We start from the raw sequence: 15,566 nt of genomic DNA, 5'->3' as shown, positions 1-15,566 counted from the left end.
CAGAAGCAAGAAAAATAATATCACATGATAAAAAAAAAACATCTACAAATGCAAGTGAGCACATCAAACTATCCCAAAAAGACTCAACACAACAACAATATCCCTGTTATCAGATTTCATTATGGTTTCAAAATCGAACAACAATATAATGAACAACATGGTTTCTCTTCTGAATAAACTCAGTGTTTCACTAATGACCTTAACAGAGCTGAGAGAAAAGGGAAAAGAGAGGTTTTCCCTGACACCACACAACCTGCACACAAGAGCAGCATTCTCACATGTCCATAATGTCAGCACACATACAAACATGCTGCATCTGTGCAGAGAGACACATACTGTACATGTGCACACCATGAACAATGAAAGCCAGGCACAGAATGACCTTCAACAATACCAATGCAAACATACAGGGGCAGAAGAAACCTTCATGATTACATCTATGAGGAATAAAGCTGCATTTAATGGTGTAAAGAAATGCACATTAACTTTACATGTAACGTTTAGTATGAATGCTGAGACAGCATCCACACTATTGTCATTTTACACAAATTGTTCGCTAACCCCTCCCATAATTATTGGCCAATTTCACTATGCTTGTATAGAGCAAATCTTTTAAAATATATAACAATAAATAAATAAATAAATACATTTTCTGCACTCAAACCAGCTCTACACTTCAGTTTTGTCATTTTTATGTCACACATCTATCATACCCATTCACACACTGCCTGCACAGCCCCCAGTAGCTGTTCAGTGTCTTGTCTGGGGATATGGCATGTGAGGAGCCAAAGATCAAACCCAAACTCAGTTGAAAGATGACTCACTATACCACTGAACCACCACATCAACTGCCATAAAAAAACATTCCCAAGGACAAACAAACTCAGCATTCACTCAGCATTTTCTGTCAGAAATTCACATTTTCTGATGTATATTGTACATGTTGTTCAACTTGAACATTCACAAAGATACAGATACAAAGAGTAGCTTATTCTCTCTCTCACACACAAATATCCATACATCTCCAGACTCACGTGACTTAAGTGGGACCATCGACATCCCACTGTCCCACTGTGATGCACTCCTCTTGCTTTTCCTCACCATGCTCTTTTTACTGAGTGGAAGAAAGACCCCAGAGACTTTCGATGCAGTGGCAAACCCAGGGTCCCTGAGCAGCAGCAGTGTGTCTGTCTGTCTGAGTTTGTAAACTCAGCAGCTGTAATCTGCAGTTCCTCCTCCTTTGCACCAGCTCTCCTGCTGGTGAGTAGCTGTGTCCACTAATTTCTGCATTTGCTGAAGACTCTGGTTCTGCCACGGAAAAATCTTGAGGCAGCTTTGGAGATCTGCGTGATGGAGACTGATGCGGTTGTTTGAGCTGCACAGTCACGCACTCACATGGACACACAAAGTCACAAACTGTTATACGCACAAAGAAAAGACACAGAAACAGACCAATGGGGAGCGAAGGAAGCCCACAGGGTGCCCTACAGGGATGTGGACAGAGCTTCATTCAGGAATAAAACACAGGAAATACACACACATACTATACAGACGTTTGCTCAAGCACACAGAATCACAGAGGCACCTTTCCAATCATGCTGCTTTGCTGAGTATTGATCAAAAATAATAGCTACATATTTATATAAGTACTATGATATCCATACCAATGTTTTTTCAATGTTATTGAGACAAAAAGGTTACATGATGCATTATGGTAAAAGTCTTCAGTTTTAGCTGGCTCTGTCGTCTTCCTGCAGTCAAACACAGAGCAACTTTTGTTTCTCATATAAAGTCTATGAATTCATTCATTTAACAAGCACCAGCCAGCCATCAGCCACTCAGTGTCATGGCATCAGACAGACAGACAGACAGACAGACAGACAGACGACTTTATTAATCCCTTTGGGAGGTTCCCTCGGGGAAATTAACATCTCCAGCATCCACACACAGCACTGTTAAAAACACATTCTATTAAAGAAGAGTTCTATTTGCAACCAGCGGAGTCGCCCCCTGATGGCTATTCAGTTTGTTCTTACTTTTCTATTGACTTCAGTAAGGAAACCTGAAGACTCATGTTTTATATACAATCACTCATACTCTGGAGGATAAAGCGGTAGATGATGATGACTGACACTCATACTCTGTCTCACTTCAGGAGTTTTTCTTACCGTCCCAGTGTGTCCAGGAGTTCTTCCGGCTTGAAGGACTAAAAGGGAAAGGAGTTCCCAGTCCAGAGATGTCCAAGTTCTGGATCAGGTGACTGAGCCGATTCATGAAGCGATACGAGGCCTCACTGCCCTCCCGCAGAAACTCATGCAGAGACATGAGAGCTGACGGCTGGTCTCACTCACACACAAACTATCTCTATCTTCCAGAGAGATGTCACACTGCACCTGCAAAGCTCTGCAGCAAACTCCAGTGTTCAGCTTCAGGCGGGCATGGAAAGGATCACCCTTTTTTGTTGCTGTAAATGTGCGCGGTCAGTCATTGTCAAGCATAAAAGCTCTCATATGCATCCTGTGAGGAGTTGTCTGCCCTGGTCTCACATGTGAGACAAGCTCGGGGTCCTCTGCAGAACCACTTTGGGAACTAGAGGAAACAGCACAGTGCAGAGCCAGCAGAACTGAGAAAAAAGAGCTGAGTCACTGTGTGCATAACATCAGGAAACAAACACACTTCTTCACACTGGTGGTGAGAATTGGTGCAGCTCTGCTCTGCACAAACACACAAACCCACTCACACTCAGATGCACACGCACACCTTGTTGCCAGTGCAACTATTAGCCACTCAGAGCAAAATAGGTTTCCAAGGCAGGATGAGAGGGAAGGGGGATTGTGGGGAGCAGGAGCAGTAGGCAGCCGGTGAAGCACAAATCCCCTTCTGCTGCTCAGGCTAATTATATTCCACCACTCCTGAACTAATCTGCCTTTTCTTTACCTCTTTATATCTTTAATTAATTCACTCCGGGGTATGCAAAACACATACAGAATTTAAAAAAAATGCAGAGTTTGAAACAGAAAATAACATGGTGTATGTGTTTTTTTTTTTATTTCTGCAGTGAGGGTGAGTGTTGTTTTAATGGCAGGCCTCTAAGTGTGTGTGTGTGTGTATTATAATATATATTTATTACCTCTTTAGACCCTTAACCTTTAGAACCTTTTCTGGGATAAACCTTGTTAGGGTTAGGGTTAGGCTTCGGATGGTCATGGTTAATGTTAGGGGTTAGGTTTTGGTTTGACTGTCCTAAAAAAAACAGCTGTGCAAAAGTGTGTGTGTTTGGTTGTGCTGTGTTGTTAAAGCTGGCACACAAAAGACAGCTTGCAGTTGGTTTGGCTTAGCATAGAGATGAGAGAAGAGTTTCTCCTCACACATACTGATGAGACAAAAATATCAGCCTCTTATTGACTGAGAGTCACCCTTTACTCCACATATCTACCACATATTTTTCCCAGTTCCTTTGTTAGTAGAGGTTCGATTGACATAGGGCAAAAGACAGGACTGGTCACCAGTCCAACACAGGGTAAACATGTAGAGATGAACAACCATTCATTCAATTTAGAGTGTCCTTGTGCTTTCTGACCATAGCTGCATGGTTGGAGACTATTAGTGACCTTCTGGATCCATCTGGCCATGCACCTGCTCTGCCTTAAAGTCTCTGTAAAGTGATAAAAAAAACAAAACATCATCTCTGACTTTGTCACCACACAGGAAAATGTTTTAGTAACCACCTTACCAAATTTAAATTAAAAAAGTTGCTCAAGTGTTTAAAAATGAGGTTTTAAATCATATCAAATCCAGCTTTACTCTGCTCTAAGATGGTGGGGGCGTGGCCATTGCAGCCTTGCAAACACTCACACAAACTACGTTTGGTTTACCCACTCAAGTAGGGACACTATTTTCACTAGTTTTAGCTCCATAATTCTTTAATCTACTTTTTTCCACATGCTCTCAGTCACCACTAAAATATAGAATGTGCGTCTTTAAGGGTTACACAGCAAAGCTCATCTAAAGTGTAGCTGAGTGAACCCTTGACCTCAAGCTAATAAGGAAGCAGACTGTCACATTATGTTGAAAATAAACAGGCCCATATGATTCATAATAAAGCTTCTTGTTTGAGCCCCATCCAACGGAAGGAAGCTCATTGACAATCACATTAGAGTACCACAACGTGGCTGTCTGAACAGCTATAGGGCCCACAATTTAAATAACACCCTAATAAGTGTGGTGCTGCAGGGGTAATTTGCTGCTGTAGCCCATCTGCTTCATGTGTTGATGTGCTGTGACACAGAAAGAGTCTTGGTTGGAAAAATTGGTGTATTTAAGAAACCGAATAGCTTAAAAATCGTAGGAGTTCAGCACAGACCAGCGTATCTGGACCAACAACCATGCCACATTTCAGGTCACTCAAATCACGTTTACTGTCCATTCTGATGCTCAATTTGGACTTTCGTTATGACCATGACTAAATGCACTGAGTTGTTGAAATGCACTTAACTGATTCAACATTGACAGTGAGTTACCTAATGAAATGGCCAGTGAGTGTATGCCAATAGGCTGAGGCTGAATTCAATGTTTAGAAGCCTCTTAGGTACATATTTAGATTACATGCCAGTCACAGATCGATTGCTAATGGTTATGGAGGACATCTCCGAAAGTAATTGTTATTAATGAATAATTAATCATACGCCTTTGAAATAAAATGTCTCTTACAGGTCACCATGAGATATTTCATATCATGATTAATGTGATATACATACTCTTACATTATTAGCAATGCTATTAGCAATGTCATCTGGCAGCTCAACCACATCTCAAACTATAAATATTACACAAATATCTCTCTGACTTAGGCACTCTCCTCATTTATATTACATTGACTGATGAAATGAGGTGTTTATATTCTTGTTGCTCTAACCCTAATCCTCTGGCAGGTCAAATATTTAGCTGTACTTCATGTGTAGGGTTGTTAGCATGCTGCTAAGATGTTTAGCATGTTAGCATGCCGACTTGAACATGTTTAGTGATGAATGAGTGATGAAACATGATGGATATTGTCGCAGGTGTAAGTCTTGTTCTGTGCACAGCATGTAAGCTGTGTCTGTAACTGTCTCTCTGATGAGAATTAAGGGAAAATGATAGGGTTGTCTGCTTTGAAAGGTCTTTTTTCCCCGGCTCAAAGGAAAGGAGTAGTTCTCTAGATTAAATAATGCTAAATCCTCTTTTATCCTTAGCTGACTTTGTCGCCGTGTATCTCTCTTTCCCTCACTCTCCCTGCCTCGCTGCTGTCTCCGGTGATCAACGTTAGACCTTCATCGCTGAGCCAATTACAGCTCTCATCCTCCTACCACAGTGCCTTGTAATACCACTACCAATGACTGTGTGTGCAAAAGGCATGCTACTAGTAGAAGTGTTTTTGCATAAAATCTTTGCTTTAGCATGCAGTCATGGATCATGTAACTCATCGTTAGTTCTGTAGTGTGAGCCTCTTCATTCTCCCAGCTCAGTTATAGCCATGTTCTCCTCCTTCCTCGTTCCACCCACTCACTACGGCCATACTTTTACCAGCTCTGGAGCTGAGAAGGAGAGAACTGGACTCGAGCCCACTGAGCTGTTACCATTTCAGCAAGAGCTGCAAATCATTTAAAATCATCAGTGCGTGTTCACCTCGGTAAATGCATCAAGGAAGCATTTATCCCTCTCACTCCACACACAGGATGTACACAGTTTCTACACATGCAGCTTAAACAGAACAAGCAGTCTCTAAATGAGACAATGCCCATTTATAAATGGATCAGAACAGACGCATCAGAAATGATATGCAGGAGCAACACTGAGCCATTACTGTCTGGACTATAAAAAAGGTGCAGAAATACTGAACATTTGTTTTTAAAGGTCCAGTTTCCAATAATTAGTGACATCTAATTGTGAAACTACAGATTGTTACAGACAGGGAACTACGGTGGCCTTCGCATGCCAGAAAGGATGTCATTATTCTATCATGTTTCACCTCAAAATGAGAAAAACTCTCTCGCTCTGGCTGGTTTGTCTGTTTGGTCTGCTGTACAAACATGGTGGCATAATATGGCAGCCATAAAGAAAGGCCCTTGCCTTCAACTATTTGTATTTTATTTTATTTTATTTTATTTATTATTCATCATGAATGTGCACTGCAGCTTGAAGTGATGTCACTAGCTGAAGATGACAGGTCTATGTTGAGTAAGCGGTTTACAGGTTTACAGAAGTGTGGCAGCAATAAAAAAGTAGGTCAAATTGTCTCACCATGTCTTCCCTCAACACCTTTTTCTAATCAAAGATAAATACTGTCACTCATACTGAAGAAATGGGCCAGTGATGTACTGCACCACAACACAAATCAAGCTGCCAGCAGCCTCTTTGACATCTGTGTGTAGATATAGGTGCAACCCAATGTAAAATATGTATTATTTTAAAACATTCCTTTTGAGATCAGCCACATTCCTTATATTTTATCTTATGGGGTCAAATAATGCATGTTCCCACAGCAAGCACAGGCAGGTCATGTCACAACAACACCTGTGTGGGCCGAGGAAGATACAGCACAGCATCAGCATCACATTCAACCCGGTCTGATTTCCTTTGCAGCTTATTGACATGATGCTGACAAACATAAGGAATCGACTGCAGTGCGTATGAGTGTGTGTGTGTCACCCACCTATGCTGTGGATTACAGTCCTCAGTCTCTCTAGCAGCTCCCCAAGGGCCATCTCCTCTGTCTTCATCCACAGAAGCATCCTCCAGAGGGACAGCGGAAGACCAGCTGTCCAGCCAACAGACACTGTCACAGGGAGAAGAGACAGCTTGCCTGATTTTACCTTAGCCGTGCTGCAAAAAGCAGATTGTGGTGATGAGGACAGGAGAGGGGACTGTCGCGGTGACAAGCCCAGTTGAGCAGAAGGCAAGGACGGGGATGCAGCAGGGTGAACTAACCCTGTGTGTGACAGCCTGCCGGCAGTCTTGTTTGACACACAGATGCTGAAGGGAAGAGCAGAGAGAAGAGACAGGGGGTGTGTGCAGCTTAGAGGCGTCAGGGTGCTTGGTGAAAATTGATGCCTTCCAGGACAGGATGAGGAGAGGATGCAGCGGAGACCGATGAGGGAATGACGGTGAAGCTGCTGTCAGCTGCAGAGATGTAGCCTACACAGAGGGATGGATTCAGGACACAGGATGCCAGCGATGGAGACGCGGTGGATGTGGAGCAGGAGGCAGCCTCATCTACACATGCTTGCTTCAGCATCAGCACCACAGATGATAGTGCATTCCTCGTCGACAGAGAGGGGGAGGGGAACTGAAGGTCAACCGGTGCAGTTTCTCACCAACAACAATACAATAGTGACATCCAGTGTGAAGGAACGGTATAACAGCTGCGTCATGAAACATTTACTCCACTGCTGTACACTGTCATCGTGGTGGTGCATTGCCACCATGTGACGACACATGCTTATGACAGAAATGTGTTGCCTTCTCTGTGGTAAATTTCTTCTTGCAATTGATCTGGGTCCTAAAAATGTTGAAATGAAGTCTAAGCATGTTTGATAACCCTCCTCATCACTTTCTATACTCTTAAAAAAGGTTACACAAGGACTTTGATGCCACACCATTTCTTTACTATACTGTATTATGCTATGATGTATTTTGGGGGGACGGTAGCTCAGTGGTAGAGCGAGTCGCCTTTCAACTCAAAGGTTGTAGTTCGATCCCCAGCTCCGCTAGTCTACATGCCAATGTGTCCTTGGGCAAAAAATGCTATATACCATTTTACAGTATATACCTATTATCTCATGTGCATTGCCTTGTTTTTTTCTATGAATATTATTGCTAGCTATATGTTTCAGATTTGTTCTAATTCAATCATTAACTAGAGGCTCCTTTCCTTAAATAGTTAGGCTATAAAGCCTGAACCATTATGGACTACTACCATAATGCTAATGCTCAGGACGACAACATGCCATAAGTCAAACATTTAATAAACATAACTGGAGGTATAAATGTTGGAGTTAGCGTTGCATATAGTGTCTCTGTCTAACAACCAATTGCAAGCAAAAGGATTCAGAATCCAGTTGGATCATCTGTCACTGACAGGTGACACAGTCTCAGCATTTACATAAAACCAACACAATATTCCATATGAGATATGTGAATATTACAAGTCACATAATCATATTCATATTCATTAAATCCAATATAAAGAGGTGTGCTATGTTTGACTGTAGGGGAGCATTATTAGCTGGTAAGATTTGGAGTCAGATGACATGGAAGGCGTTGGAAACGTATTTTTTTATATTAATATTTACATAAAAAGCACTATAATCTGATTAAAAAGAGATGCTATTTGTGTAATAGTTTAATCATTCAGTATTTGTTTGTGAGTCACATCACATATAAGTCAATGATATTAATGCACTTATCTCTGCAGTGGATTGTACTGTTTCTTTTATTTCACATAATTCGTTTTGACTTGATAGTGTTTCTTTTCTTTTATTTGAATCATTTCGGTTTTAGTGCTTCTGTAATATAGCTTCCATGTCACGTGACATACTAACTTTGAACAAATGCCAAATTGCAGCCATGCCTCCCTTATCAAATAGGACCTACTTATATACACACACATATATATATATATATATATATATATATATATATATATATATATATATATATATATATATACAAAATGTATATAAATAGCAAATGTGTAAAATAATGACATTAGAATGTAAAATGTGATTATTGTGTGGAGTTGAATAGTATAAATGATCTGCAGTAGCGCTCCTTGCACTGACGGTGTCGCAGTCTTGCACTGAAGGAGCTACTCAGGGCATAACTGTGTGTTGCAGGGGGTGGGAGGTGCTGTCAATAATGGATTCAAAGTATATAAATATTAAAATGTATATAAAAAAAACTTGATTTTAATAGCTTCCAAATCTAATATAAAATGAATAGCCTTCCACACAAGATGATCAGGACACAACTCGTTTTTTTTTATTGGCTTTAGTTCTTTTTGTGTTTTTTCATTAATGTTTGTGATAAATGATGACGCTGCAGATGTGTCGCAAATCAGAAATATACACAACATGATCACAGGACAAGTCATTTTTCCTCTTTTATTACAAGCAGAATGACAATACAGTGCTCTGCCCTCATTTGCTACAGACAGGCTGGCAAAAAATTCAACGAGTGAACTTTGAAAATCTGTACCCCTCTCCCAATAAAAGTAATTTCTTAAAACCAGTTTAGTCGTATAAACAGTGCTGTCCTGAAGGTATGATATGAGGTGTGCTGCTGAGAGCACTGAAGTCGACGTCTCAGATCTTTGCCATGCTCAGGAGTGATGGGATGAGCACCTGCTGTTGTGCTGATGGATTTTAGAAAAGCAGTTTGACATTCTGATCAGCAGAAGAAGGCTGGTGTGATTGAAAACCCATTTAAACACAGAGGCTGAAACCTACCAACAGTTCATTCCATGTCAAGTTATTTGGTCACTTTTTTCTCTCTTTCTCTTATCGAATACAATCCTATTAGAAAAATAACTTGTGAGGAAGAGTGAACACTAACAAACCCCAGTGGAGAGACAACAGACCTTGTTTTTTAGAAGGAAACTGATCTCTTATAGAACAAAGTGCAGTGTGTAGACCTATAGCTACATCTCTAATGAATCATATTATATATGTGTAGCTCTCATTTTGGTTACAAACTTAAAACACACATTCTAATAGCATTAAAATATAGTCTTCTCTCTGGAATACAAAAGTAGCAATCATGTTTTCCATGGACAAAACAAAAATGACAAGACATACTGACCTGTGGAGGACATACAATAATAATAATAATAATATTACTAAAAAATCTGTGTGAAAAATGACTTGAAAAATGTTTCCATCACATCATTAAAGTACAGTGAGGTGGGAAACTGCACGACAAGCATCAAACGACTGAGGTCAGGATGTTGAGCTGCAGACACTTGTGGAGATTTGTGAGCTTTGAGTTGAGACGAATGCGGATCAACAAAAAAAATAATAATTATAATAATGGTGAAAAGCCATTATTAAACCTGTACATGTCTGCAGATGGTGACGTGTATGAAAACAAACTGTATAAATATACAAAAATGCTGCAGAGACTGACATTCAAGATTTCCCAAGTCTGTCACTCACTTGCCATATGTAACACAACAGATATGCTTTGGACAAAGAGGAGTTCAGGTGTTAGAAATGCAGAAAAGCGCTTCATCCATAATGAGCTACAATCTTCAGCTGGAGGACATGATGGACAAATCAGTTCAACATTCTCACTGATTTGATTGTGACATCGCTGATTCAGGACTCCCTCCTACTTACAACGGACAATATGATACACCACTTCTCACTGGAAAACATGTATATCTACTGTTTTTGTTTTTTTAACTTACATCCATACTTAAACAGTGACTGCCATCAATAATTTAATTAACTAAAATATAGGGGGAAAAAAACAACTCATGAATGCAACAGAAAGAAACAAAAAATCCCCTTGTACTTTAACCACATGACATTAGCGTTCTTACATTAACTTTTGCATAACTACCAGAATGGCGACAAACACACAAGCACAACTTAAACGTAGCAAGTCATCCTAAGTAAAGACTGCTGCTGTTGCCTTAAATGGCCACAGGGAGGCAGGAGTGGGTACAGTGTACTCATTGTTAGGAGAAATAAAAAGTGAAATGCAATTCATTGGTGATGGGCATGAATATTCGGTTAGTGTATTTTTTTTAAAAAGTTGATCAGTCCACGCGACTATTCGTGGTTATTTTAAAAAGATACAAAACTGAAAAATCTGTTTCAATGAAGACCTTATTTACAATGCATATACTACCTCAAGGTGGCAGCGGCAGCAAGCATTTAGAACGTGGGCTGCCTGCGTGTTTGCGGAAATATCTGAGGTTTCTTGAATGCATCTCTATAGCTGCTCATCTGAGCTCAACATTATGTGAAGCCTGCATCACTTGAGTTTGTGGTTTGATTTTCTGGAGTGGAGAATTTCCCTGACAAAAACAAAAAGGTCTGATGTAGAAGCATTATTTAAAGCCTGTCTTGTAGGTTTATATGGAGCCCTGGCAATTATCCAAGCAGTACTGAATATTAAACAGGTTATCCCATTGAATATTCAAATTGCATTTTTGCTTGAAATGCTCCAGCCCTAATATTCAGTAGCTTGGGATGACTGACATCTGGGACGACGGTGGACAAGGAGCAACTGAAGGGAGAACAGATCAACATGCAGCAGAGATCAGACATACTACAGTGGCAGATAAGAAGAAATGTGACACAGTCATGAAGGTAATGCAAAGAAGAACAGGCACACTGCACCAGACATACTGTATATGTCCATGAAACCTGTTCATACTTGCACAAACATGGTTAAAATGACCTAGAAATATAATCCACTGAAAATCTATGAATTAAGGCAGAGTGGCTAGAATACTGCACTTCCCACTTCAGATTTTCCTCACTTCTCTCCTCCAGCTGATGGGTGTTTGTATGTGTGTAAGGCTTACTAATACACTTCTCCTTTATTTATTATTATTATTATTTTTTAAATACACTTTTCTCCTTTGGCTCCTAGCCTGCTGCTGTGTGGTTACCTGTAAGGCAGAGGTGTGTCACATACAAACATACAGGAACAGGCTAATTCATGCACATACACGCACACACACACATGCACACACTCACACGCACGCACGCACACCTAAAGGGCTGAGCTTGATGGCTTCCCCTTGGCCGGACCACATACTGCACATTTCAAAGCAAACACAAAATAAAGAGAAAAGAAAGAAATGACACAATCGTGAAGGAACAGGCAAGAATGTGTGACAGAAAGTCAGGACGAGGACTGTTGACATGCTGAGACTCGACAGTTCCATAGTGCAAGAAGTGATGCACCTCCACATGTGGTTGCCCTTTTTGCTCTTAGACTTTTTGCAGGAGAGAGTTTGAGTAAGAACTTGGGTGAGATAAAGACAGGGACTACACTGAAACACAAAGATGTTTGAGGATGAAGGGTCAGGGGCAATAGTGTGTAAAGGGTTGACCACTCGGGTGTATCCCAGTAAATGCACATGGTGAACTCAGCATGGAGTCTCCATGCTTTTTGATGTATGTGAACATGTTTGTACTTTGTTCTTCAAATCCTCAATCCTTGAAAAAAAACAACAACAAAAAAAACCTCAGATCTTGGTCACATATCTTAGGATGTACTACGTGCTGAGTGTTTGAGCCGACAGGAATCACAAACACATAACTTCAGAGTTTGCATTCATGTTCACACAGAGGTCTCCGGCCCTGGCGCGTAGTACGCAAATCCTGCCCCTGAGAGACGGAGCATGTAGGGGCTGAGGGAGCACAAATCTGACCCTCCTCCTTCGGTCAAATGGGCCAGCAGTTTCTGAGGCAGGGGATCAGACCTGCAGAGCGACAGAGTCTCTGCAGCACCAAGATGGAGGTGAGAGGAGTCTATTCTCGTGCCTTTGTAGGACCGACAAGAGGGACGTGGAGTCGACTCAGCCGCGCCACCCTGCGTACGATTCTCATGACCCTACAGAGAGAGGGAGCATGGGCACATCGTCACTGGACAGTTAAGATCAGAGAGGAGGAAGTAAAACTACAGACACAAGCAGATTCAATCAAATAACTTGTGGATGAGAAAAAAGTGAAGACAGCATGACGCACAAGATTGAAAAACAGGGTTATAGATGTTCATGATTAATGATTAATGCACTCATGCCATGGAACCTGGATCAAATTAACAGAAGAAACTGTAAAAACAAGGCAGACAATACAGATTAAAACAGAAGAAACCCTCAGAAACCCCCACCATGTCTACAGAAATGCTTTGGAAACAAACATGCTTCAGAAATGAACACTTGCAATTCCACCCTCCAACACTAGATGTCATCAGTGTACCTGGTACAGAATGAACAGTTATGAATTTAATACTTGGCAAAGCTTTCTACGATATATGTATATATATACATATACATATATATATATATATATATATATATACACATACATATACATATGTATATATATATATGCAATTGTGTATGTACTGTATGTCCCCAGTGGGGTTTCAATTTGGATTCTCTTTCATATTGCTGATATTCTGGATATTCTGGATATTTTATGGACTTTTCTTGGTAAGTGAGTGTGTTGCAGTTCATTGTGTGAAATTGATCCAAATGTTTTTTTTTTTAGTTGCATAGTGCAAGTAATTTCTTTGCTTATTTTATTCCAAATTCCCACGGTATTTGCATTTTTTTTTCTTCTTGTTCTATTCTTTTAATTTATTCTTATTATATTTTATATTGTAAACAAAATATTGTTTTTTTTTGTATTTGTCACTTGTTCTGACCTGCTATAACATTTTGCCAGCGTGGGATCAATACAGTCTAATCTAATCTAATCTAATCTAATCTACACACAAATGGCAATGCTTTGTTCTTTTTTATGTATAACCAAAAATAAATGAATATCATCCACTGTACTTACAGTCTCACAGGACTAGAACATGTATGCATGTGGACTGATCTCTAATAAAGACAAGGATATCATTTCTCATTTGGCTGCTTCACAGATCAAGTTAATTCCCATCCTACATGCAGTGAGAAGCACAGCAAACTTTGAAAACACTACTGCAGAGTTAATTGGATATTGTAATTCATGAAATTAAGTTTTAAGGAAGGGAAATTCTTGCCCATATATACACTCAGCTTCCACCACACCCCTAAAGCCTGAACCAAAGCACAACAGCATGTCGCCCCCCAAACCACACATGCACTCTGCACGGCAGCAGGAAGCATCATGGCAGCAGCATTAAGAACCTGACTCCCCACTGTCAATTCCCCTATGTGGGGTGTTACCATGGTGACCACAGCCCACCTAAGCGGGGACTCTAGGGTTTGCTGAGTGTGGAGTTCGTCATGGAGTCATAGGTGGTAGCTGCTTTTTCTCCACTGTCTCCCTCACAGGTCCTTTCAGGGCAGAACGGGTCCTGCTCAGTGCCTCTCCCTCCAGCCACAGGGCCAGGGGCCACATGGCCCTCCGGGGCCCCCACAGCTCTTACCTTCTGTGGATGATGTTAAAGGATAGGAGGTGATAATGGACTCTCGCCAGGTGTTTGTTTTGCACGGAGTAACATTCAGCTTGTGTCTCGAGGCAGAAGGGGAGACTTGAGTGCTCACCTGCTCCCAAAAGGCAGCTCAAGTTTCACAACTGTGCCATGTTTGTGTATGAAAACTAAGAGCTGGGATAAATAAACTGCACATTATCAACATCAGCTTCTCTACCTCATTTCCTCATCTTTAAGAATTTTAAATAAAGCAGCAGAGCTTTTCTGCATGTGTGAAGAGGAGAAACCAAGTGAAATCAAGTGATCGTAAGAAATACTTATATTGATGTAATAGACATGAGAAATTCTACAAATCCACAAACCTTTGTCTCCTGGAAACACCTAACATGACTTCATCCTATGCAACATTTTCAAAAACAGTACATGCCAAGGTGACAAAATTAAAAACATGAAGTAGTGCATGTAGCTCACTGTATACAGACAAACACATAGAATATGCACTGAGAACGGCAATACATGGCACAAATAGGATGAATGTAACTGGCCTCACAAACCACACACTGTGGCATCTTCAAAAGCACCTGAGTGGTTAATATTATACTGGGTGAGGTGGTGAAACAGTGATATGAGGTATACAATGGGACATGCCATCATGCAAACAGAGATGGGGGACTTAAAGAGAGAGAGAGAGAGAGAGAGTCACCTACTCTTCCTGCTCCTCTCTCTCGTCTTTCTGAGCCGATTAGAAACTCATTCTGCTGGAGGACTGAGAAAGCATGAAGATGGTGGACGGCTCCACAGTAAGGCACGGGCGAGTGGACTGCAGTTATCACGAAAGAGTGAGTGAGTGCCGAGGGCAGAGTCACAGTCACAGGAGCGATGGAGAGGGAGAGAGAAACGAGTGGATGATGAAGAAGAGGATGAGAGAAGGAAAAAGGGAGGATGGTCGTGGTGGGGATAAGGCATTGAAGGGTGAATGAAAGGAAAAGGGAGGAACAATGGAGGATGGTGTGAATTTTAATTAGGGTGGTCCATTAGGGTGCAGCAGTGACAAGGGAGAAAACAGAAGAAAGAGCACAGGAAGAAGAAATCTGTCAGAACTGTCATTTTTTTTTTTCATTCATTGCAAATCTTGCTTCATGGTAGCGTGGGTCAAAGCCACAGGGAACATGAAGTCACACTAAATTATAAGGATGCATAAAGCTTTTAGGGATTTTAATTGTCTTCCTAAAAAAATTAAAAGAGCTAAACTAGTTTGATGCTCAATTGATTACTATCAAAGGCGTCGTCTATGATTTAACAGAATTTTGTTAATTGCACCAGGTCATTACAGTTTCTCTGTAAATGTCCAAAACACAAACATTTGATCTCTTAAAAAAACTGGAAAAGCTTAAATTTGTTACTGGTTAATGACTTTTGCA

The 15,566-nt window shown here is 40.8% G+C and overlaps 2 protein-coding genes across 9 annotated transcripts in view; both read right to left on the bottom strand.

Annotated features, from left to right (window-relative positions):
- The window catches only part of mcf2lb (mcf.2 cell line derived transforming sequence-like b), a 36,043-nt gene extending 33,338 nt beyond the window's left edge, over window positions 1-2,705 (bottom strand). The window contains exon 1 of one of the 2 annotated variants that reach the window (XM_058622465.1): window positions 2,169-2,705. In XM_058622465.1, coding sequence (XP_058478448.1) covers window positions 2,169-2,325 — 157 coding nt within the window. In that variant the 5' untranslated portion in view covers window positions 2,326-2,705. Of the gene's footprint in view, window positions 1-1,034; window positions 1,347-2,168 lie in introns of those variants that run through there. The other variant, XM_058622466.1, reaches the window with a different exon arrangement.
- An 8,685-nt stretch (window positions 2,706-11,390) lies between these two features.
- The window catches only part of LOC131448394 (phospholipid-transporting ATPase IH-like), a 40,587-nt gene continuing 36,411 nt past the window's right edge, over window positions 11,391-15,566 (bottom strand). For 2 of the 7 annotated variants that reach the window (XM_058620833.1, XM_058620861.1), the window contains 2 exons: window positions 14,853-14,965; window positions 12,519-12,609 (listed from right to left, as the gene is read on the bottom strand). In XM_058620833.1, coding sequence (XP_058476816.1) covers window positions 14,888-14,965 — 78 coding nt within the window. In that variant the 3' untranslated portion in view covers window positions 12,519-12,609; window positions 14,853-14,887. Of the gene's footprint in view, window positions 12,610-13,955; window positions 14,143-14,848; window positions 14,966-15,566 lie in introns of those variants that run through there. The other 5 variants (XM_058620806.1, XM_058620815.1, XM_058620824.1 and 2 more) reach the window with 4 other exon arrangements.

The sequence above is a fragment of the Solea solea genome, chromosome 2 (genome assembly GCF_958295425.1).
Source record: "Solea solea chromosome 2, fSolSol10.1, whole genome shotgun sequence".
Lineage (NCBI taxonomy): Eukaryota > Metazoa > Chordata > Actinopteri > Pleuronectiformes > Soleidae > Solea > Solea solea.
This window is presented reverse-complemented; position numbering and strand designations above follow the sequence as displayed.